At 39.4% G+C, this 26,128-nt stretch overlaps 2 protein-coding genes across 3 annotated transcripts; both read left to right on the top strand.

Moving 5' to 3' along the window:
• Positions 1–517: 517 nt before the first annotated feature.
• LOC118589468 (olfactory receptor 1468-like) lies at positions 518–5,893 on the top strand. Of its 2 annotated transcripts, XM_036196774.1 has the most exons (2): positions 518–528; positions 4,966–5,893. In XM_036196774.1, the coding sequence occupies exons 1-2, from the start codon at positions 518–520 to the stop codon at positions 5,891–5,893; spliced, it is 939 nt and encodes a 312-aa protein (XP_036052667.1). The 2 variants fall into 2 exon arrangements, with proteins under 2 accessions (XP_036052667.1, XP_036052668.1); XM_036196775.1 differs by lacking the exon at positions 518–528 and having other exon boundaries at positions 4,961–5,893.
• Positions 5,894–16,340: 10,447 nt separating this feature from the next.
• Positions 16,341–17,285, top strand: LOC118589481 (olfactory receptor-like protein I9). Its single transcript, XM_036196797.1, has one exon. It carries the CDS (start codon positions 16,341–16,343, stop codon positions 17,283–17,285), a length of 945 nt encoding a protein of 314 aa, XP_036052690.1.
• The last annotated feature ends 8,843 nt before the right edge of the window (positions 17,286–26,128 follow it).

Here is a 26,128-nt window from a genome sequence, read left to right as displayed (position 1 = left end):
AGTGAACATCACAGTTATTAGGGATGATTGAATTGGAGCTCGAGTCTACGATACAATCCCTTTTTCTTCGAATGTCAAAAACACAAAGAGTGGATGCATCATTCTTCTTAGAGAAATTGAAACACATTGATTAGCAAGTAAATGTGGTTTTCTATGCAATTAGAGGTGACAGTAACCTGTCTAAAATGCTGGATATATCCTTAAATCCCACATACTATTTGCATATTCAAAAACAAATGTTAATAATCTCTAAAAGCCCAATAAAGATTAGACCACCTAAGGATAAAGATTTCTGGAGCAGAAGTTTGTGTTTCATTATCATGTACAGAACTGCATCCAACAAATGGCTGCCAAGTTCAGGACTATCCAGAAGGAGGGTATTCTAAATGGCCTCATGATCAGTGCTGAACTCATAGAACATGGCCTTAGGAAGTGATCTCACATATATGGAGAGGCTGGAGTAATGGTGGTAGCAGTAGGTACAATGAAGGTTTTCATAGAAAGGTAAGAAGAATAAATGAGTGGACAGTCATAGGAACATGGACTGCTATTCTATTGGTTTAAAGAAGCATTAAACATACCATCTACTTGCCATATTCCTGACTTCACATATTGGCACACATAGAAAGTGGGCTGATGAAGTTTAAATCATCCAGAAGTTTGTGTATTTGCACTAAGTCTTTTGGAGGTACTCAGTCATGTTGAATTGAGATTCTGTCCTTGGAAGCCTTCCTAGTGGGTGTGATTTTCTACAATCTCACTCTGATTAAAAACTGTCGGATGGGCTGGAAACATGAATCAGCCAATCAAGGCTAGGCTAACAAACAAAAATATAAAAAACTACTGATGGCTTCTTATGCAAATTTTTATTGTTTGAGGCAATTTAAATCATTAACAACCAGAATAAGGCCTGATAATTAGGGTGATTTTTCCACTCACCCTTCTTCACTTCACTCCCTAGCAAAGTGGAGTCCAGTCAAGCAGAAACCCTACTCCTTACCTGAGCAGCCAATGAGTATGCACCTTGTCCTGCTTTTTTGACACTGTTGCTGCTATTCGTTTACCTGTTTTGCTTGTTGTTGTTTAAATTCTACCTTCCATAAGTGTAGGAAGGAGTGATCAGTGGCTATAATTGGTCTCCACTAGTGATCCTTGAGGCAAATTGGTCCTCAAAAGGTCCTGGGTAATTGCTATGTCTTTAAAGAGTTATACAGGATCTGCACTCCTCTGGGATGCAGAACCCCTCAGGTCCTAGTAAGGCAGCATGGGGATGTGACTAGGAATGGTACAGATAATTAATGAGTACAGAGGCCAATAGTTCCTGTGACTGGAAATAAAATAAAGATGAGTAGGATAGTGAAGCAGAAAACTTGAATCAGCATCAGCAGAGAGGGGTAATTTAAGGAAAACAAGCAAGGGTCTTGCTGTCAATCCACATGAATTTCCAGTGTGATGCAGGACAGTGTTTCAGGTATGATAACATTCTTCTTTTCTCTGTCTCCCAAGACTTTGCTACACTGGAAAAGTATTTTTCATGGCCATCATATAACTACTTTTATACATTGATGGGATCATTATAATTACTTGTTATGTAATTTTCTCTCAGTATCACACCATTTCAACACAAGAGCAGCACTGTGAGATGGAGTTCACTGCTGTAGTGCTGAACAGTTGTTTACTAGACTTTCCCATGAGTCTTAGCAAACTCTGAACAATGTCCTACCCAAGATGATGATTAATTTTATCTGTACAAGTTCACAAATCTATGTTTTAGTGGTAATATCTGTGATTGCTCCTATGCCCATGACAAGGATGACACTAGTATCATCTAGGTGTTCATGTAAACTATACAATGAAAGCTATTCGACCAAAATCAGTTCTGCTACAGAATCCTAGATGATATACTGCATCCCAAATGTTAAAAACATGTCCCTTGGGATTTTCATGTGCTGTTTAATTTGAGAACTGTGGGCATAGCACCTGAACAAGGGATGAAATCCATTGGCCCATCAGTGGTAAGAGTTGATGGTGATTTCCCTGGCTTCTGATCTTTACATACATGCTTCCATAGCACAAAAATACTGTTCATTTACAGAATGAGAAACTGTGCATGATGTCACATGCCTGTAATCTCAGTGCTAGAGAAGCAGAGGTAGGAATGTTGCATGTTTGAATACACAGTCTTGAATACACAGAGAGGGCATCTTTTAAATGGTGCATGATATTTTTCCTACATGGTTTCCCCCTCTGTAATGCTAATTCACAACATCTAAGTGTGCAAACTCTGAATTCAGCTGCATTAAACATTGTCAATCTGTTAAAATACAGTCAGACTTGGTTGTTGTATTTAAATAAAAGTTGCTTAGAACTCTTGATGTTTCTCCAGGACATGTGATAGACTCATTAGCCAGGCATGTCAAGAATCACAGAACGACGTGCACGCACGTGTGTGTGTGTGTGTGTGTGTGTGTGTGTGTGTGTGTGTGTGGTGTGTGTGTGTGCCCATGCATGTGACTTAATACACAGACTGCCCAGTGTTAGAGGCTGATAAGGCCAACATTTGAAGAACTGTCTAGAATATTGGAGTCCCTGAGAAGAGTGGAGGATACAGATTTGTATCTAATGCAGAATATGAAAACTTTTCTAGCCGGGCGGTGGTGGTGCACACCTTTAATAACAGCACTTGAGAAGCAGAGGCAGGCAGATCTCTGTGAGTTCGAGGCCAGCCTGGACTACAGAGTGAGTTCCAAGAAAGGCACAAAGCTACACAGAGAAACCCTGTCTCGAACAACCAAAAAAAAAAAAAAAAAAAAGAAAAAGAAAAAAGAAAACTTTTCTACAGTAAACTGTCCCTTTTCCCTTAATCCCTTCATCTGATTGCATGAAGATCTTTATCTTATGAAGTATTAGTTACTTTACTCAAAGTCTGCAATTAAATGACATTTATAGACTATCTACATAGCAACTAGTATTTTTCAAACATTAGCATTGGGCTAAACCCACTTGATGTATAAATTAATCACCACATACAATATAGACATCTGAGGAATAACTCACACAAAAATTTCAAACTAATTCTGTCACTTCTTTTTTATAGTTTATAAAAATTTTCGTCATATCTTTCTACTGCACCAATATCAATGACATTTTCTACATTAAAGCATATGGAAATGATTTGGAGTCATCAGTAAGTGACCAATTGGAATGAAGTCATGTGGAATCTTTCCTGCATATAGTTTTCAATTTATGTGAAGATACCTTAAAGAAGTGATCAAAGTATTAAGTGCATGGGATATGTATAGATGCAGTGGAACATGGTTGAAAGTCTTACTTAGTATGGGAAGACAGTATATAATAAACATATACCTTACATATGAAGATGAACCAAATGAGGGGACAAGAGAGGGGAAGAAGTAATAGCCAAGTGGAGGAGATACTCTAAAATTGGGAGGTGAAGAGTTTTAACCACAGCATTGAAAAAGAAATTCAAGTGTCAGTGTGAGACCATGTAGGGAAATACCTTTTGTATGCATGAAATAATGAAAGAGCATTAATGTCCCTGACAGGAGCTTTGTCCTTATCCTCAGAGCAGCAGTGGTAATCTGAAGAATAAATCAGACAAGAGATGTTGGAAATTGTTGTTAGAATGCCACAGTATAAATGAAGCAAGTTAAAGGAGAAGAGAAGAGTCAGGAGATGTGAGATCATGGAGGTGAACTGAGTTTTCTTCTGTATTCCAGTAAAGACAAGATGTGATCCTGACGAATGTGTATAAACTCACAGTAAGAGATGGATGGAATAGGAGGAGTGTTGGTTAAATTGGCTCTGCTTGTGGCTGGCCATCATGGGCCAATGGAGCAAGAGAACTGGAGTCAGGAACCATTGGTTAAAGAAGCGGTACTGGTGGCTGGCCGGAGCTCGTGGGTTGGCCACTGGCAGAGAGTGCTGGATAGAAGAGGCAGTGCAAGATAGTTACCATTTAAAGCTTTATTGGGAGAGAAAAGGAAAGAGAGAGAGAGAGACAGAGAGAGAGAGAGAGAGAGAGAGAGAGAGAGAGAGAGAGAGAGAGAAACAGAGAAACAGAGAAACAGAGAGATAGACAGCGTGGGGTGAGGGGGGAGGAAAGAGAAAAAGGGAGGCACACAGAGGGCCCTCCTGCTTTTTAGGCTGGGCTATCCCAGGCTGATGATGTAATTAAGGACTGAACCCTTACAAGGAGAATGAAGAGGAGACTCAGTATAACATGTGACAGTTGTTCAAGGTAAGAAAAATGAATGGATTGAAATTCACAGGTTTCTGACTCAAACATGAATTTCTTTTACTATATTATGGGATACTCTAATATAGTATGAAGAGGTAAGTAATTGAGGAATGCTTTAGAAGACAACTAAGTGAAGACATAAATTTCACTTGGGGCTTTTGAGCTCCTGATACCTGTCATACATGGAATGGAAGGAAGATGATTAGTTAGCAGTGGATCAGAAATCTGTATGCTACTGAGACATGTATGACTGAGTTTCATATGGTAATCTAAGGCATTAGAGTATGTGAAGTTTCCTTGAAGTTATGTAAAATTATGATGATAAAGCTCATTCAAATTCTTCAAGAACATCATATAAATGAAAGATAAAAGAGACACAGAGCAAATTACAAATGGACAAACAACAGTTACCCAGGATGTGCAGATATAAGGATAGGGATGCATTAGTCCATTTCGTATCTACGTAAAATGCATAGAACTGTCTTAGAAAGGATGGGAGAGAGAAACCTGTTAAAGAGAAGCTAAGAAAATCATTAGTGATTGGAATGGTTACAGACATTTATAATTTGAAGGTATAACTACAATAAATGTCAGATGGATTGTTGTAGAATATGTATCCTAGATGTACGTTCATTTTTATTTTGAATTTTAAGGGACCCTGACATTTTCTCATTAGGATACTGGAGACAAAAATTGATAATGAGCAACCAAACTGTCATCTCCCAGTTCCTCCTGCTGGGCCTGCCCATCCCCCCAGAGCACCAGCACCTGTTCTACGCCCTGTTCCTGGCCATGTACCTCACCACTGTCCTGGGGAACCTCATCATCATCATCCTCATTCTACTGGACTCCCATCTCCACACTCCCATGTACTTGTTCCTCAGTAACTTGTCCTTTTCTGACCTCTGCTTCTCCTCTGTCACAATGCCCAAATTGCTGCAGAACATGCAGATCCAGGACCCATCCATCACTTATGCAGGCTGCCTGGCACAACTGTACTTTTTAATGGTTTTTGGAGACATGGAGAGCTTCCTCCTTGTAGTCATGGCCTATGACCGGTATGTGGCCATCTGCTTCCCCCTCCATTACACCACCATCATGAGCCCCAAACTCTGTGTGTGTCTGATGGTGCTGTTCTGGGTACTTACCACTCTGTATTCCATGCTGCACACCCTACTCTTAGCTAGATTGTCATTCTGTGAGGACAATGTGATCCCCCAGTTTTTCTGTGACATATCAGCCCTGCTCAAGTTGGCCTGCTCTGACATTTATATTAATGAATTAATGATATTTATCATGGGAGGGCTTGTTAGTGTTATCCCATTCTTACTCATCATTGTGTCCTATGTACGAATTGTCTGCTCCATCCTCAAAGTTTCTTCTGCTCGGGTTATCCACAAGGTCTTCTCCACTTGTGGCTCTCAACTAACTGTGGTCTCATTGTTCTATGGGACAATTCTTGGTCTCTACATATTTCCATCAGCTAATAACTCTACTGTGAAGGAAACTGTCATGGCCATGATGTGCACTGTGGTGACTCCCATGCTGAACCCCTTCATCTACAGCCTGAGGAACAGAGACATGAAAGGGGCCCTGATAAGAGTCCTTTGCAAGAAGAAAATTTGCTTATAATGTCAACACTGGTATATTTACTTAAGTCTATCTAATAAATATATTGATATTAATATTACAAAATGTATTCCTGAAATGAGACACAGATTCAATAACATGCTTCATAACACTTGTACTGCAAACAGGAGTTTTTTCTAAGTAGTTCAGTTATGGAAGTGGACCTTTGTGATTCAGTGATACCATTGTGTGACTCAAGAAAACCATTAGGTAAGATCCACTGTTTTATCAGATCTCCATTCTTTTAATTTTTAATTTTGTCATTCATTTTTTCTCCTTTTTTATTTATTATATTTGTGTTTTAATTTGACACATCAGCCATGGGTTCCCCTGTCCTCCCCCCTCCCGCCCCCACTCCCACCTTCTCTTCATCCCCTCCCCTCCATTCCCATCTGCTCGAGGGAAAAGACTCCCCTGGGGATTCATTTGAACCTGGTGGATTCAGTACAGGCAGCTCCAGTCCCCTCCTTGCAGGCTGAGCAAAGTGTCCCCGCATAAGACCCAGGTTCCAAACAGCCAGCTCATGCACTAAGGATAGGTCTGGGTCCCACTGCTTGGGTGCCTCCCAAACAGTTCAAGCTATTCAATTGTCTCACTTATCCAGAGGGCCTGATCCAGTTGGGGGCTCCACAGCTTTTGGTACATAATTCATGTGTTTCCATGAGTTTGGCTATTTGTCCCTATGCTTTTTCCAATCTTGGTCTCAACAATTCACACTCTTACAGTCCCTCCTCTGTCTTGACAATTAGACTCCTGGAGCTCCACCTGAGGCCTGGCCAAGGATCTCTGCATCCACTTCCATCAGTTATTGATGAGAGTTCTAGCATTACAGTTAGGGTGTTTGGCCATCTGATCACCAGACTAGGTCAGTTTGGGCTTTCTCTCGACCATTGCCAGTAGTCTACAGTGGATGTATCATTGTGGATTTCTCGGGACCTCTCCAGCACTTTGCTTCTTCCTGTTCTCATGTTGTCTTTATTAATCATGGTCTCTTATTCCTTGTCCTCCCTTTTTGTCCTTAGATCTCCATTCTGTACATTCTTGTTATCCCAAGGATTTGTGATTTTATGCAAATTTCTGTGTTGACTACAGTATGCTTTATAAATATAAATGAATGATATATCACGATCCTTTGTTGGTGCTCAGTAAACTTTTTGCAGTTTATTTATTTTTCTCTAATATAGTATGTCCTGACCACAGCTTCCCCTCCCTCCACACTTTCCAGTCCCTCTCCCACCTCCCCTCCTTCTCAAATCCACTCCTCCTCCATTTCCTTTCAGACAAGAACAGGCTTTTCTGGGATGTCAACTGAACACAGCACTACAAGATGTTTTAAGACTAGGCACAAACCCTCATAGCCAGACTGAATGAGGCAACTGAGTAGGACAAAAATGTTCCCAAGGGCAAGCAGAGACACCCCAACTCCTACTGTTATGAGTCCCACAGAAACACCAAGATAAACAACCACAGCATGTATGCAGAGATCCTAGCACAGACACATGCAGACTCCATGATTGCTGGTTCAGTCTCTGTGAGACTCTATGATCCCTGCTTAGCTGAATTGTGGGCCATGTTCTTCTGATGTCTTTGACTCCTCTCTCTCTCTCTCTCTCTCTCTCTCTCTCTCTCTCTCTCTCTGTGTGTGTGTGTGTGTGTGTGTGTGTGTGTGTGTGTCTTACAATCCTTCTTCCCCATCATCTGTAAGGTTCCCCATGCTCCACCTAATGTTTGTGTTGGTTCTCTGCATTGGTTTCCATCAGCTGCCAGAGGAAGCTTCTCTGATAATGATTGAGACAGATACCAATCTATTAGTAAAGCAGAATATCATTAGGAATAATTTCAAACACTTTTTTGGTAGGTCATGTTTGATTCTATCTTAGCTCTTAGAGCCATCCAGCTTCCAGTTCCTGGCCACTCAGACAGGTCATGTGCTCCTCCCTCTCTTGGCTCAGACCTAAAGTTGGACTAGTCATTGTTTGGCCATTCCCACAAGCTCTGAGCCACCCCAGCACATCTTCCAGCCAGGACTGGCCTGGGTCAAAGGTTTAGTGGATGGATTGGTGCCCCAATTCCACCAAAGAAAGGTAGTCCTGGTTAAAGAAGGTGATAAGTTCAATAGCTAAGGAATGCTCCATTATGTAAATATACCACATTTTTTTACCCATTCTTCATTTGAGAGATATCTAGGTTGTTTCCAGTTTCTGTCTAGTGGGAAAAAGCCATTATGAACATAGTTAAGCAAATGTCCTTGTGACAAGATGGAGAATCTTCTAAGTATATGCCCAAGAGTGGTATAGCTGGGTCTTAAGATAGATGGATTCCCAATTTTATGAGGAACTGAAATATTGATGCCCACAGTGGCTGTACAAGTTTACACTCCCTCCATTACTAGAGGATTGTTCCTCTTGCTCCATATCCTCACCAGCATGATCTGTCACTTCTGCCATTGATCTTACTCATTCTGATAGAAATAAGATGATACCTTTAAGTAGTTTTGATTTGAATTTCCATGATTGCTAAGAATGATTAATATTCCTGTAAATGTTTCTCAGCCATTTGAGATTCCTCTGTTGAGAATTCTCTGTTAAGATCTGTATTCCATTTTTTAATTGTATTGTTTAGTTTGTTAGTGTCTAGAGTCTTTCATTCTTCATAAATTTTGGATATGCATCCACTATCAGGAGTGGAGTTTGTGAAAAGTTTTCCCATTCTGTAGGCTGCTGTTATGTCCAATTCACAGTGTCCTTTGTATTACAGAAGAAGCTTTTCAGTTTCATGAGGTTCAATTATTAATTGTTGATCTTAGTGTCTCTGTTACTGGTGTTCTTTCAGGGAGTTGTCTCTTGTGCCAATACATTCAAGGCTACCCCCTATTTTCTCATCTATAAGATGCAGTGTATAGTTAAATGTTGAGGTCTTTGATTCACGTGGTTTTGAGTTTTGAGCTCAGTAGTGAATGCAGATCTATTTGGTGAAGGGAAATGGGAGAACAGTGGTGCTGTGGTATGGGGACAACTGGAGGAGAGAAGGGTTCACTTGGGATGTATTATATGAGAGAAGAAAAAGTAACTGAATTTTTTAAAAATAATCTCTGTTAAGATCTAGAAGCCAGTTTTGACTGGATTGTTTGTTTCCTAGATGCTCTGCATTTTAGATTCTTTGAGTGTTTTAGATAAGAATGTTCTCCCACTCTGTGGCCTTCCCTTTCACAAATTGATGGTTTCCTTCATGTACAGAAGCTATCTAGTTTCAATAGGCCTGAGGGTCAGGTATTAGCATTCATTCCCGAGAAAATACAGTACTATTCAGAAAATCTTTCCCTGAGCTTAGTACCAATAAATGAATTTTGTGTTTTGAGTCATTGACCAAATGGACTCCCATAGACACACACCCCAATTAGTATAGGCTATTGCCAATGCCATTGATCACCCTTCCCAACTTGACATTAAAACTATATTGTGGAAGACACTACATATTTATGTCATAGCACTTGGCTAGCATCCAAGTTCTCGAAAATGCTATGCACACTACTAGGTGAGAAAAATAGTCATTAGTTTCACTCAGCTATGAATTATGTGACCCACAATAACTTCCTGCCCACAAGAAATGCCAAGTGATACAATCAAGCTCAATCATGCCATGAATATTATGGGAATATCCAACCACTTTTTATTGGATGTAAGACCTGCTCCATCAGATGGGACCTATACTTAATAGTGTGAGTTAGACCAAGGAAACCAAAACTAGATGCCATACACCTTAGGGGAAACCCACTACTATTATTTGGCAAAACTGAACAGCAATAAAATGACTATTAATGATGCATTGCTATACCCATAGATCAGTGCATCATTCAAACCTCATCAAGGAAGCTTCTTCTTGCAGTAGAAAGAAAGTAATGCAAAGACACACAACTAGACAATGTGAAGAGAGTGAGGGGCTTTGGAGTGCTCAGCCCTAAATGGGATGTCTATGTCCCACCCCTCCCCTCAAGGTTCAGGGGTTGTTCAAACAAAGCATTTGAGAGCCAAAAGTGGGAGACAACCCCAAGGAAACAGCATTATCCAGACCCAACAGGACAGATGCTCATGTGTATTCACTGAAACTGTGATAGCACACATGACCAGCACAGGTCAGGCCAGATTACCCAAGCTATTTGCAGTTGAAAGTTGCCAGGAGACAGAAACTCAGTTTGCTTCAGTGGAGTGATACTGGCTAAATCAACCACACTCCAGAGTATGAACCATGTTTAGGGGTGGTTTGCTAACATGAATCAGACTCTATGTTTTTGTGGGGGTTTCCTTGGTAGTGAGTTAGTTCTTTTGTTTTGTTTACTTTTGTTTTTTTCTTTTAAGAAAGAGAAAGAACATGAACTTTGGAGAGTACAGAGGTAAGAAATGATCTTTAAGGAATTGAGGTAAGGGGAAAATAAAATATATTGTATGAAATACATTGTATTATTAACAATACTGTGTATGGAATTCTCAAAGAATAAATGAAAACAATCTTTAGAAAGTTCACTATATGATTGCTACCACCAGAAACAGAAAGTCTGTTCTAGTGGTCTACCTATAATTACTATGCTAGTCAAACAAACAGTTGAGCATGACAATCTATGGCAATAGTATTTATTACTTTCATAGGGTAGAAAAGCCATTAACTGATGAATTGGGGAAAATGTTTTATACAATAAAAAGAAATAATAATCAGTAACAAAAAATAACTGAAATATTGATGTGTATTCCTATATTCATGTACCTTAGAAAGCTTACTAATAAAAGAGGGTGGAGATTGTATGTTATATGGTTCCACTCATATAAAGTGTTAATGATAGAAAAATACATAAAGTAGAATGGGATTCTTCTGGGTGCATGAGATGAGACTGGGGAAACAGACAGTAGCAATGAATGGCACAGAAGTTTGTTTAAAGAAAATAATTGTGTGATAACTGCAAATGTGAATGCACAAACAATGTAACTAGAGATTTCATAGTAGTGAATAGAGTTCTCAGTTATATATTCTCAGTTACTATAATTATTATACCATAGCATGATTATTACTGTAAATAATAGTATAGTCTCAGTTCCTATAATTCTATAGTTCCATCATGGGACATAACACAAAATTTTACTAAATTGGAAGGTGAAGCAAATCCCAGTCACTTTGGGGTCTTAACTAAACCAGTATACAAAATATAGAGCAGAGATTCTCAACCTTCCAATTGCTGCCACACTTTAATACAGTTCCTCATACTGTGGTGACCCCCAACCATAAAAATATTTTCATCACTACTTCATAACTGTAATTGTGCTGCTACTACGAATCCTAATGTAAGTTTCTATGTTTTCCAATGGACTTAGGTTACCCCTGTGAAGGGGTCATTCAATTACCCCAAAGGGTCTAGACAGCTGGAAAAAGATATCATTGTGCATGGGGTTGTTGATGCTTATGACCAAAGGAAAACATGGATGATATGCAAAAGTAAAACAGGTAATACTGGGTAATTTCCTGGGATATTCTCTAAGAAATAGTAATATTTGCATGTTACAAAGTAAATATTAAAATGACTTATATTGGCCCAAATAATTTAAGAATAATGGGGATGCAGATTCCCAAAAATGAAAACTGAAGAATGGATAAATAAAATGTGGTAAATATACACAATGGAGTACTACTCAGCAGAGAAAAACAATGACAGCATGAGGTTTGCAGGCAAATGCATGAAACTAGAAAAGGTCATCCTGACTGAGGTAACCCAGACTCAGAAAGACAAACATGGTATGTACTCACTCGTAAGTGGATACTAGATGTAAAGCAAAGGATAACCAGACTGCAACTCACAACTCCAGAAAGGCTACCTAGTAAAGAGGATCCTAAGAAAGACACAGGGATCGCCAAACGACAGAGAAATCGATGACATCTACATGAGCAAACTGGGGGTAAGGGAGGTAATGGAGGGCAAACATCAGGGGAAAGAGAGCTTAAGGGAGTGGGAGGTACCAGCTGGATCAGGAACAGAGTGGGAGAACAAAAAAAAAACCTTGCATTATAACACAGCATCACTAATTTCATCCAACTGATATTTGCTATATACAATAAAGGATTAGTCAAATACAGAACTATGGATCTAAGCTATTGCTTCAAAATAACAGGGACATAGACTTTGTTATTAGGCAGGAATATAACAAATAGAGAGAGTAGCTCAGAAGATGGTGGTGATGAGTGACATTAAGATTTTTCTTAAAGCTAAGGAGTCAAAAGTCACCTAAAAAGTAGGAAGGTGTGCTTCATTTTTTTCTCAGCAATTAAACATGATGTGGGGTTGTGTAATTTTCACACATTCCTATCCTTAACATATATTATCAGGTATAGAAAGTGGTGCCATAGAAGTCTTATATATGCCAGTAACACAATCATTCCTCAAAGGGCTTGTTTTTAGATAGTTACAATGTATGCACAGAGTGCCAAATTGCAACCTTTGAAAATGATATATTCTCTGCATTTTTACTTGTTTACAGAGGGTTACAATGTATCCACGGAATGCTAAATTGGAACCTTTGAAAATTTTGCCTTCTCTGCCTATATGTGACAGTTGTATAGCTTGGTCTTGTTGTGGGACTCCTGAAAGTATGAGCAGGGCCTGTCTCTAACTCTTTTACTGGCTTTTGGGACCCTATTCCTCAAACTGGGATGCATTTCCCAGTGTTAATACAAAGGGAGCTTTATAGTCTTACTGCAACTTGATAGGCCATGTTTTTTTTAATATCCATGGGAGGCCTTCCCTTTTCTGAATTAAATGAAGGAGGAGTGGATGGGGGAAGCAAAGGGAGGGACTGGGCAGAGTAGAGGGATGGGAAACTGTCTGGGATGTAAAAAAATTAATTGATTCATTTTTTTAAAGAAAGGGAAATGGTGTGTCTTTAAAAGCCACTTACAAAAAAAATATGTTCTAAGAAATATTATGTTATGTCCTTGAACATGTACTTTCTGGTTACTTTCAGCAACTACTCAAACTCTCCATGAGTTTCTCTCCCACTCTAACTCTCCCTAAAATGTAGTCCCATGTGATCACTGGCTATATTACTATTATCAGTCACTTCAGTAGGACTCTGAGAGAACTGGTCATTTAGAGGTCCTGGATAATGATTGCCTTTAATGAGTTGCTGCAGCACCTGGACTCCTCTGGGACACAGAGCCTCTTATGTAAGGGTGCATAGCAGGGGAGGTGTGTGAAATGTGGTATAGACATTGGAGAGGACTGCAGACCTGGTGACTTCCTATGCCCATAGTGAATAAGAAGAGCAGGATCTTTCATCATGATTTAGGAATCACCCTTGGCTATCCAGGTAATTATCAGGAGACTGGGCTATTTCTTTGCTGACCTTCCAACTGGAGAGTATTTTATCTTTAAAAATAAAATTGCTTATTCTCAGGATAGTTTTTTGGATGTGATAATATTCATCTTTGCCATCTCTCTGACTCACATTATTGTTATATAGTGGAGTATATGTTTTGTGATCAACATTAATAAACGTATTATCTATGAGGGTCTTTGTAATTACTCTTTCTTTATCCTTTCTCCCAAAACATATCATTTCAAGCTAATAACAGGTCTGGGATATTGATTTCAATTCCGTATCTTACTTTGGATTTTTGTGGGGAGAGACTCACTCTGTTCCAGGTTGGACTCAAACCCGTGATGATCTCTAGCCTGAAACTCCAAAGTGCTGGGACATCGGTCTGCACTACTACACAGAGATAAGTTTTGTAGTTCTTCTGTCTTTAGATCTCTCTCTTTCTCTCTGTCTCTGTGTATGTCTCTGTATCTCTTTGTCTCTTGCTGCCTCTGTCTATGTTGAGGTCAGAGGGAATCTGATATCAATAAGCTCACATTTCACAACACAATATTTTATTGTTTGCTATGGCATACATCAGGCTAGCTGGCCTGTAATCTTTCAGAGATTCCCTTATCTCCAACTCTTATCTTCCATAAGAATACTGGGAATTCATAGACACCTGGCCTATCATTAATGGGGGAAGCAGAATTTGGGAAACTCAGTTATGGTGTTCCCTACATGGATCATCCCTCCATAATACTGAAATATGATTCTAAAGTAAACATCAATGAATGCAGCTACATTAAATACCCATCAACAGAGTGAAAATCTCTTATGTGTGGTTTTATGACATGTTGGGCATGCTAGCCAAGTATTATACAGTTGAGCTACATACCTAGCCTCACATGTCTCTTAATGCCCCCCCTTGTTTCCTTTGCCATCTTAAAGCATGTTGGGTTGTTCATTAGTCAAGACTGTCTAGAAGAAACCAGGAAGACAGAACAGAAAGAGCCATTTATTTTAAGGATACAGCTTACAACTTAGATAATATTGACAAATGAGGGTCTAATATCTACAAATCCAGCCCCAAGAGTCTCTAGGAAGAGTAGAGGCTGCAGGCTTGATCCAGAGAAGTCTGGAGAGAGAATTTTTCTTGAGAAGACAGCACATTTTCTTGTATATCCTTCAACTTGCTCCATGAGGCTTGTCATGTTGTGAAGGGTGATTTGATAGGTCTACTGGCTTCAACATTAGTAATATCTTTTTGATATATCTTCCTAACAGCATTAAGAACTGACACTTGTCAATACTTGGTATCATGGACTAAGAAAGGATCCATCACTTGATGTTATGTATATATGAGGTAGAACTCAATATAAATTTTGCATGTCTGTACATACCTTTTACTTCTTTTTGTATTTTCAATAATTTATGAAATGATCATCATATTGATTTTCCTACATCAATATTAGTGACATCCTCTGTGGCACTTTGAGTCACCAGAATTGCTGAAAACAGTCATACCCTCAGTGTTTAGTAAATACCAAATTACCTTTCTGTACTTGATCACATTCTGTCAAGGTTTTGAGTGGTTAAGCTAGTGAGTTTGCATTCTGCAAAATTTTATTAAGTGGGTGCATTCTAATTTTAATGGCAATTTTCTATTTTTAAAGGTGAAGAATCTTACCTTTACATACCTAGTCTGCATTATATCCTAGAAACATTCAAGAAACATCCAGGTACCATGCCAAGTGTTGGCCCTGTTATAAGATAAAATAGGACGTTATTTTTCTTGCATGGAATTTGAATTCTTGTGGGAGGTCAGCTGTAAACCAGTGATCAAAGTAACAGGGGGCTGTAGGTTGAGTTCAGAATGCAATGGGAACATACAGTAGCTCTTACCTGGCGGGTAGGCAAAGATTTTTCTAAGCAAGCAGTAGCTACTATAGATGAAAATAAATAGGAATAAGTCAGATAAAGTATGAGCCATTGGAAGAAGTTAACAGTTACAAGGAAAAAAGTTGAAGAATGGACTGGAAATCCTGACTTCAGTTGTTATCCACAGAGAAGTGGAATGCAAGAGTCACTGTGAGCCCAAGTGTAGGCACAGGTCCAGCAATGAAGTATCATTTGTGCATTCAAAAGGAATGTGCCTATATCTTAAAAGTAATAGTAATACTTTGAAACACTTATTAGAAAAGAGAGAATCAGATTGCTGTCTTAGATTGCAAAGATGTAAATGAAGCATGTAGAAGGAGGGTACTGAGGTAGGAAATAGGGGTATGTATTAAGAATCTAATATGATATTGCTAGAGATACACCTCCTTATAGGAATATGGTCTTGTGGTGAGGAATGCAGGTGGTTGAAATACAATGAAGAAGAGAATTTGAATGCCCTAGATTAAAGTTAAAGAAATGAGTAGATGCAATAAAATATATCCTTTTTTATTCTGAATTACTTTTACTAACACAAGAGACAGAAATGGAAGGCACTACAAGAGTAGGGTCATCGGTTTCTTTGGGAATCTATTGTGACATGGACATCCTTGGTACACCCAATGGAAGATAGTGAGTTAATGAATGGATATAGAGTCTGTAATTAAGAATGACACATACAACTGAGTTTTAAGTGGCAATATGAAACTTCAGTGTTTATAATTTTTTCTTAGAGAGATAGATAGACAGACAGGCAGACAGACTGAGAGACAGACAGATAATAGATAGATAGATAGATAGATAGATAGATAGATAGATAATGGAAAATGACTTTAGAAGCATCACACTGAGAGAGAATGATAAAGCATGAGGCAATCAAATTTGTCTAGGATGACTAACCAGGTAAGTTCAAGAGAAAAAAATGGATTTCATGCAAATCAAATTTTAAAAAACTGTTTGGGAAAAGACTAGCTGGTAAGATATGTTAAGACAGATTTAATAAGTCCTTAATAATTATTAATATAGACATGATGATCTGAGCTGTATACTTATTATAATAATGTATAAAGAGCATGCATCTTCTGTTCATTATCCAATGAATTTGTAATATATTCATCTTCATTTGGAATGTTAAGTGCCACTATTATTGTTTTCTGAAAAGGCATTGGAGTAAAGGCATGACTAGAAGAAACCAAACTGTCATCTCCCAGTTTCTCCTCATGGGCCTGCCCATCCCCCAAGAGCACCAGCACCTGTTCTATGCCCTGTTCCTGGCCATGTACCTCACCACTGTCCTGGGGAACCTCATCATCATCATCCTCATTCTACTGGACTCCCATCTCCACACACCCATGTACTTGTTTCTCAGCAACTTGTCCTTCTCTGACCTCTGTTTCTCCTCTGTCACAATGCCCAAATTGCTGCAGAACATGCAGAGCCAGGACCCATCCATCACCTACGCAGCCTGCCTGGCACAAATGTACTTTTTCGTGACTTTTGGAGTCATGGAGAGTTTTCTTCTTGTAGTCATGGCCTATGACCGCTATGTGGCTATCTGTTTCCCCCTTCATTACATGACTATCATGAGTCTTAAGCTCTGTTTGAGTCTGGTGGTGCTGTCCTGGGTGCTGACCACACTTCACGCAATGCTGCACACTCTGCTCATTGCTAGATTGTCTTTCTGTGAGGACAACATGATTCCCCACTATTTCTGTGATATGTCTACTCTGCTGAAAATGGCTTGTTCTAACACTTATGATAATGAATTGGCGATATATATCTTGGGAGGCCCTATAGTTGTACTCCCTTTCCTTCTCATCATTGTTTCCTATGCAAAAGTTGTCTCCTTCATCTTCAAAGTCCCTTCTTCTCAAGGTATCCGTAAAGTCTTTTCTACCTGTGGCTCCCACCTGTCTGTAGTGTCACTATTCTATGGGCCAGTCATTGGTCTCTACTTATGTCCTTCAGCTAATAACTCTGCTGTGAAGGAGTCTATCATGTCTTTGATGTACACAGTGGTGACTCCCATGCTGAACCCCTTCATCTACAGCCTGAGGAACAGAGATGTGAAGGGAGCATTAGAAAGAGTAGTTTGCAAAAAGCAAATTCCCTCACTCCTATGATGATAACTCCTCAGACTTTTATACAGATTCTTCTATTAATATTAACATTGGACATTGCTACAGAATTTTACATCACTGTGGATGCTTCTGTTTAAAGATCTGAAAATGTAACTTTCACTACACAAATTACAGAGAGTTTGTACAAGTAGTTGAATTTGGGAAATAAGTTTAGGGGATCCAAATATACACTTGTTGTCTTTCCCATATGGTCCTGGAAATTGTAGTGTAGACATAAAATCATATCTGATCACCGTGGTTATCCCAGGATTTTCTCATTTTGTCCAAATGTCTACTGTAACTGTGTGATTATAAATGTGTACTCTATGATCTCAGATCAATACTTAGTAATATTCAAGTATTTTACCTCAACCAGCCCTTTTCCAATCTTTCACATGTTCTTTGTACAGTCTGTCCTTAGATAATTACATCACTTAATTCCCTAGACCCTATCTGTATTACATTGTCTATATTGGTTGTCTAACCTGTCTTGATTCTTCACAGGTTTTTGTAAGCCTTTAGGATGTTGCTCGCATTATTGTACTTTTTTTCTATACCAGGTATTAATCAGTAGCCACAAACACCTTGATGTATTATCTCAAAACCAGATAAAAAAATTTTAATTACAGTTTGTTGTTTTGTTTTGTTTACATTTCTCTTTCTTTGGGGGCATGATTTTATTTTGTTTTCTTGGTTTTGGAGGGATTCGTTATTGTATTGATTTGTTTTTTAGGAAGATCTTAATACTGGGTGAGGAGGGAGAAGAGGATCTGGAGGGTGAGTATATAATTCAAATATATTTAACTTTTAAAATTGTTTTAAATAATAGAAGTAACATATTATAATAATTTTTTAAAAAATTCTGAAGCCCAAGATATTGATGTCTTAATCATAAGACATGGAAATATGAGACCATTATTAGAAGAATATATCAAAGAAAAGCTTCAAGATTTGGGGGTGATCACAGACAGAAAAACAAAAAAAAAGAGCACAAAAACAATATCAAAAAGAGGCAAATTAGATTATATCAAACTAAAAAGCTTCTGGACAGTTAATGGATTTTATTGAGTTCTAAGAGTTCCTTATATAGTATGTATAGTAAACCTTATCATGTAATGTTTTCTCCTATTCTGAAGTTTGCCTCATTGTTGATTATTCCCAGTATGTCAAGAAGTTTTTGAAATTCTCAAATATAAAATAAATGTTGAAGCCACCAGGCTCCAACAGATAGCTGGAAACACATATCTACTTGGAGAGTGTACTAATTAAACTCAGTGGGTCACAAAAAAGTGAATAGTCATGAATGTGAAAAGAGATTTGTGGGGAGGATAGTTATGTCAGGGAGCTTAGGGAACTGGGGTATGAGAATTGTGTACATGTCTGAAATCATCTAAAATTATCTAAACAATAAGTTACAAACTGCACACAATGCAAAGATCAATGTAGGGGAGTCCTGCTTCAATGGGTACATTGGCAACATAGCTACTGCCTCCTGTGCTCAGGGAGCATCACAGGAGCAGGAAGATTGTGAGAGTCAGAATACCAGGAAGGCAATTAAAAGCAAACAGCTACACAGAATTCTCAACAGAAGAATCTCAAATGGCCAAAAGACATTTTAGGAATTGCTCAGTATCCTTAGTCATCAGGGAAATGCAAATAAAAATGACTTTGAGATCCCATCTTATACCTGTCAGAATGGCTAACATCAAAAACACTGATGATAGCTTATGTTGGAGAGGATGTGGAGCAAGGGGAACACTCGTACACTGTTGGTGAGTGTATAAAAGTGTAAAACCACTTTGGAAATCAGTATGATGATTCAGAAATTTGGGAGTCAATCTTCTTCAAGACCCAGCTATAGCGCTCTTGGGCATATACCCAAGGAATGCTCAATCATACCACAAGAACACATGCTCAACTATGTTCACAGCAGCATTATTCATAATAGCTAGAACCTGGAAACAACCTAGACGCCCCTCAACTGAAGAATACATAAAGAAAATGTGGTATACAATGGAGTACTACTCAGCAGAGGAAAGCAGTGACATCATGAGGTTTGCAGGCAAGCAGATCGAACTAGAAAATATCAAACAGAGTGAGGTAACCCGGACTCAGAAAGACAAACATGGTATGTACTCACTCATAAGTGGATACTACATATAAAGAAAAGAATAACCAGACTACAACCCACAGCTCTAGAGAACCTAGCTAACAAGGATGACCCTAAAAAGGGCACATGGATCACCCTTGGAAGGGGAAATAGATGAGATCTCCATGAGTAAACTGAAGCTAAGTGTGACAATATAGGGTAGGGGATGGAGGAATGAGGACATAAGGGAACAGGATGGTTGAGTTGGAACAGGGACAGAGTGGGAGAGCAAGAAAAGAGATACCATGACAGAAGGAGATATCATGAGAATAGGGAGAAACCTGATGCTAGCAATGTGATGATATTATATTTGTGCAGAAATATGATGATATTTTATTTATATGTTAATAAATAAGGTTTTTCTGGGATCAGAGGACAAAGCCAGCCATAAACAAAAGTCAGGCAGTGGTATCACACACCCTTAATTCAATTACATGGCATGCAGAGTCTCTATGTGTTCAAGTTCACAGCCAAGAGTGGTGACACATGCCTTTAATCCCAGTACCAAACATATAGACTTGGAGGTCTGTGCAGACAGGCAGTGATGAGGAAGTGAGGTGGCTGGGCTGAGTCAATGAGAAGGCAGAACATCAAGGTAATAAAAGATCAGGTTAGATAGGAAGAAGCTGGTTCTCTTGGGAAGCTATGATGGCATGTGAGCTAAGTTTAGCTGGTGGCAATTCCTATTTCTCTGATCTTTACAGCATTCACCCCGTATCTGGGTCTGTGTTTCTTATTTAATGAGACTGTTTAGAAATTCTTCTACATAGGTAAGTTCCAAGAATGCACCAGGATGACACTAGCGTAGAATACTAGCAATAGTGAAGAGAGTGCCTCAACCGGCTTATCCCAGTAATCATATTGGTAAATACTCTGTCATCAAAGAGACTTCATGCAGTAACTGATGGAAGCAGATGCAGAGATCCACAGCCAAGCATCAGGACGAGCCCCAGGAGTTCCGCTGAAGAGAGGGAATAGGGATTCTATGAGCAAGTGGCATCAAGATCATGATGGAGGAACCCACAGAGACAACCAAACCAAGCTAGTGAGAACTCATGAACTTTAGACCAACAGCTGTGGAGCCTCCATGGGATTGGACTAGGCCCTCTGCATAAGCAAGACAATTGTGTAGCTTGGTATACTTAAGGGGCTCCCTGGCAATAGGATCAGGATCCATCACTGTTGCATGAATAGGCTTTTTGGAGCCTACTACCTATGGTGAGAGAGGGTCTTGGACCTGACTCAACTCAATGTACCAGGCTCTGCTGACTCCCCATGGAAGGCCTTACCTTTATGGATGAAGAAATGGGGGATGGGTTGAAGGAAGGCTTGGGGAGCAGGATGAGGGAAGAGAGGGTGACCTATGGTTGGTATGTGAAATGAATTAAAAATATCAAAAAATACCAGGAAGTCTGCTGTGTGAATACTTTTCTTAGAAATGTCTACTTAAATTAGGCCTGCACAATGACAATATCTGTTGACATGTTAATATGCGAGGGGAAAAATCTAACAGGGTCCCACCTCTAGATAAAGAACTACAGGCAGCCATTAACTGCTGAGAGAGTGTGAATTAGGTTCTCCCAGGTATGAGCCCTGATTAGTTTTCCAATGCAAACTGGTGAGCCCTGAAACCATATCCACACAAACAACAAATATTAGCTCAGCATGTGGTATTTATTTAGTTTTAGAATGGAAATAGATAGTTAGATAGATAGATAGATAGATAAATAGATAGATAGATAGATAGATAGATGAGATAGGTAGGTAGGTAGAGAGATTAATAGAGAGATAAAGATATATCAGTAGGTAAGTAGATAGATAGATGATAGATAGATAGATAGATAGATAGATAGATAGACAGATAGACAGATAGACAGACAGAGATAGGTAGGTGGGTAGGTAGATAGATAGATAGAGATATGTAACAATAATAAAAGAGGAAAAGGCATTGAGATGGGCAACATGGGATAGATTAGAGGAAAGAAAGGGAAGGGGGTGTGGTGTGGCTATATTTAATTACAAATGTAAAAATTAAATAACTTAGTAATGATAAAACAATAAAATTAATAGACATTACCCATTTGTGTATTTCCTGGGCATATTTCCAAAGTACTCTATATCCTACCACAGAGATACCTGGTCATTCATGTTCATTGTTGCTCTATGTACAATAGTCAGGAAGTAGAAACATCCCACATCAATGCTTCTCAACCATCCTAATGCCATAACACTTTAATACAATTCCTCATGTTGTTGCAATGTCAACCATAAAATTATTTTTATTACTTCATAACTAATTTTGCTACTCTTATAAATCATTATGTAAATATCTGATATGCAAGATAATAATATGCAACCCCTCAACCCATAGGTTGAGAACCACTGTGCTAGATGTCCCTCAACTAATAAGTGAATAATCAAAATGTGGTACATTTACATAATGGAATATCATTCAGCTCTTAATAAAAATGAAATCTTTTTAGCATGGGGGAGCTCTCCCCATCACTCATCTGTCATGTGGCAGTATGGATAGGGCAGAGATGCCCCGCTTGAGCTCTCAATGCCTGAGGCAGGTGGGAGAGCTGGCCCTGAGGTCATAAGGCTGGAAGAGATGCCCCCACTTGCCACCAGCTGCAACAATTGGGAGAGTGGATCCTGCACCTTGCGTGGGCAGCACAAGAGCCAATCCTTTTGTCAGAGGTGTGGGCAAGCCAGCCCTGATACTGTGAGCATGAAAAGGCTGTCCCCATTGCTCACCTATCATGTGGTAGCCCCCATACCCTCCATTAACACCTGAGGCAGGTGGGAGAGCTGGCCCTGAGGCCAAAAGTATGAGAGAGAGCTAGCCCTGCCCTCAATCTGCTGCAGCACTCAGAGGAGTGGCCCCTGTGCCATGCCTGGGCAACACAGTAAAGCTTCCCCTGGAGGTGTAGGTGTGCAAGATCCAACCTGTAGACCATGAAAGCAGGAGCACTGGCCCCGCCCATTGTTCATCACTGCAAAGGGTGAACTCACCAAGGCAGAGCTCACCTTGGTGGGGAGGACAAGGCAGAGCTGGAGGACTGACCAACCATGTAACAACCTAGGCACAAAACCAGGTGTGTGAGTTGGCCCAAGCCAACATTCACCCAATCAGTAATCTGCTGGAGCCCATGAATGACAGTTCCTGCAGACCCAAAGCTGCAGGATTGCCACAACAGAGGGCAACAGCAGGATAACCAAGAGGAGTCTCAGTGAGGGCCCAGCATCCATAGTGTAGCAGAAACCAGAGGCCTAGAACCAGACTCTTTGCAATGAAAGTTTACAAGTAAAGATATATGGACCAAAGGGCTTACTGTGTGACTTACTGTGTCACACTACAGCTTCCCTGATGAGATTTTCCCACCTTTTTCTTTTCTTTTCTTTTTCCTTTTTCCCATAAATTTTATTGGGGGATGGGCTGCAAGGGTAGAGGGCAGATATGCAGAGAAGGGAAATGAATGGGATTGAGATACATGATGTGAAGGACAAAAAGAATAAATAAAAAGAAAGTAAAAAAGAAAAGAAAAATGAAATCATGTAACTTGTAGGTAAATACACAGAATTTGAAAAACCTTTCTGAGTGAAGTGTTCCAGACTCAGAGAAAGATCTTCTTCTGCTGTTTGTTCTCAGTTTTGTGTTTCTTCTGTTGAGAATTTATTCTATATCAATTAATTGACCAGTCAGTGATTATATAATTTTATTTTTGTGATTTTCAGTTACTTTCAGTTGTTTTTTTTTTTTCCCCCGAGACAGGGTTTCTCTGTGTAGCTTTGCGCCTGTCCTGGAACTCATTTGGTAGCCCAGGCTGGCCTCAAACTCACAAAGATCCGCCTGCCTCTGCCTCCCAAGTGCTGGGATTAAAGGCGTGCGCCACCACCGCCCCGCAATTTTTTTTTTTTGAGCTGAGGATTGAACCCACGGCCTTGTGCTTGCTAGGCAAACACTCTACCACTGAGCTAATATATTAGATATTCATCATATTCTTGATATGTAGTTGAAAATATTTTCCCATTCTGTAGACTATCTCTTGGCACTGAAGATTGCAAAGAAGCTTTTGAAAGTTACATAACCTGTTCACCAATTCTTGGGATTATTTCTTGTTATGGGAGTTATTTTCAGAAAGTCCTAGCCTGTGCTTACTTACACTTTGAAGTGTTTTACTTACTTTCCTATTGAATTTCAAAGTTTAGGGTCTAATAGGTAGAGAGAGAGAGAGAGAGAGAGAGAGAGAGAGAGAGAGAGAGAGAGAGAGGCTGATAGATAGATAGAAGATAGATAGATAGATAGATAGATAGATAGATAGATAGATAGATAATCTAAGATCAGACCTGGAGAGATGGCTCAGCAATATGAACCATGTACTATCTTGCAGATAGCCTGATTTGATCCACATAAAATTTACCCAAAAAGCCTGTAAATCCATCTCCAGGGACATATGATGCCTCTGATCTTTGAGGACACCCACACACAGGCACTTAGGCATAGTAAGACATAATAAAATAAAAATTTTAAATGTAAGATCCACAAATAAGAGAAAACATGCAATATTTCCCTTCCTATGTCTTGCTTACTTCACTCATTTTACTTTACTTTTTAAAATATTTAGTTTTATTATTTTAATTAAAATATTTTGTGACATTTTCATACATTAATATTATATTTACATCATTTCTAGTCTTTCTTCTCCCTGTATAAGTCCTCCCACTTTCCCCACTTCGCTCCCAAATTCAAGACCTCTTCTTTATTATTGTTATAAGTACACATATAGATGCATATATACACATCCATACAGACTTCTGAGTCCATTTAGAGTTTTTCATATATGGGGGGGGGGGGCGCTGATCACTGTAAACTGGATAACCAACTTATCAGGGGCTCATCCCTTGGCAAAGGATGATCCTCCCTCTCAGCAGCCATTAATTGCCTGTAGCTTTCTCTAAGGGTAGAATCTTATGTTAGTCCCCCATTCACATTAGCATGTCAGCTGCTGCTGTCATTTTGCTGGACTTATTTAGGCATCCACACTGTGGCTGTCATAGGTGCAGTATCTCTGTCATACGTGGAAAACACTATTTTGTGGCAGATATCTTGGTCCTCTAATCTTCCACCACGGTCCCTGAACCTGAGGGGTGGCAGTTGGGTTGCAGACGTGTCTATCGGGTGTGGGACGCCATACTCACTTGTTCTCTGCATTTTGACCAGTTATAGATCTCTCTAGTAGTCTCGGTCTGCTACTTTCTTTCAAGATCCCTTGGTGAGGTTCCCAAACTACACTTACCTGTGAACATAAGAACGTGTATGGTTAAGCACTTGCCTTATATTTAAGGAAACTTTTATAGCGTGGTTCGCACATCGGTTCATATCGAGAACATGTATGTTGATGCTGTTAGGAATTACACTAGTTTAGGAAAGAAGAGCTGTAGGTCTCCTCTAAGACCCATGACCTCACCAGCCATGCAGAGATGGTTAAATTTTCGAGTACCAGGAATGAATTTCTTCCTACTGAGCAAACTTAAGTCCAATTAGATGTTGGTTACCTCAGCTTTCTTTCTCCACGATTTCAAATTTTTCATTTTTGAGATCTTTCCCCACCTAGGGAATTTTTGAAGCTGTTATACCTGATTTTCTGCTCCATAAATTTATTATTGGTATGCAGGAAAGCTATTGGGTTTTGCTTCTGGATTTTTTTTCATTCTTCTACTTTGTGGAAAGTATTTGCAAAATCTAAGAGCTGTTAAGGAGAGTCTTAATGTCTTGTAAATGTAGATTATTTTGGGGATAATTTAAATTCTGTGGAGGAGTCTTTCTACAAAATTAGTTTCACATGTCCAAAAATAGACATTACTATCACCTCTCACAACCAATACATACAAGACCAGTGAGAAAGAATTCTCATTCCTTCAATGAATTTCCGCAATATACAGAACATTGCCTAGCTGATCATTCCCATGTACATGGAGCTGATCCAGAAGTAAGAAACTACAAGTTATCTACAGCTTCAGTGCTGTTGACAGTGAATAAGCCTTGGCATTAGGACATGAATGAAGCCTACAGAGAATGGTTGGGAGGATGGTGATGCAATGTCACCAAGTGAAGAAGTGAGGATGAAAAGTGAGTAGCCAAATGGTGTGGGAATCTAGGTTTTTCTTTTATATCTTAATTAGAATACAAATTAAACATGGTCTGGGCCACTTTAGATTTTGTCTCGTTTCTGTCTTTAGCATACTGGCAGGTAAAAAAAAGCTGGTCACAGAAGTCTGAGCCATCCTAGCAATCAGTGTAGTCTCTGATTACTTCTGGAGATTTTGCAAACTCTCTTCCTCAGGCTCCCCTCCACACTCCACAAAGAATTGGCTTTACATGAATAAGTAAACAAATAAGCATCCATTCAGAAGATTCTTTCTAAGCCCACAATCCCTGTATGATTGGCAGTGATAATAAGTCAGTCACCACTGTAGGAATCTGGGAAAACAGGTCCTACAGAGGTCCTTGGTAATTATGGTCTTTAATGAGTTACTGGACTCCTCTGGGATGCAGAGCCTCTTAGGCTCAGGGACGACTAGAAGGAGATATGAGAGAAGCAGAGGTGTGGACTTAGGGGATGAGTATGAGACTTGTTACAAACTGTGTCAACAGTGGATAAAGAGCAGTATGTTTTATCAGAACTTGGGCATC

Source organism: Onychomys torridus, chromosome 8 (assembly GCF_903995425.1).
Source record: "Onychomys torridus chromosome 8, mOncTor1.1, whole genome shotgun sequence".
In the NCBI taxonomy this organism is placed as follows: domain Eukaryota; kingdom Metazoa; phylum Chordata; class Mammalia; order Rodentia; family Cricetidae; genus Onychomys; species Onychomys torridus.
This window is presented reverse-complemented; position numbering and strand designations above follow the sequence as displayed.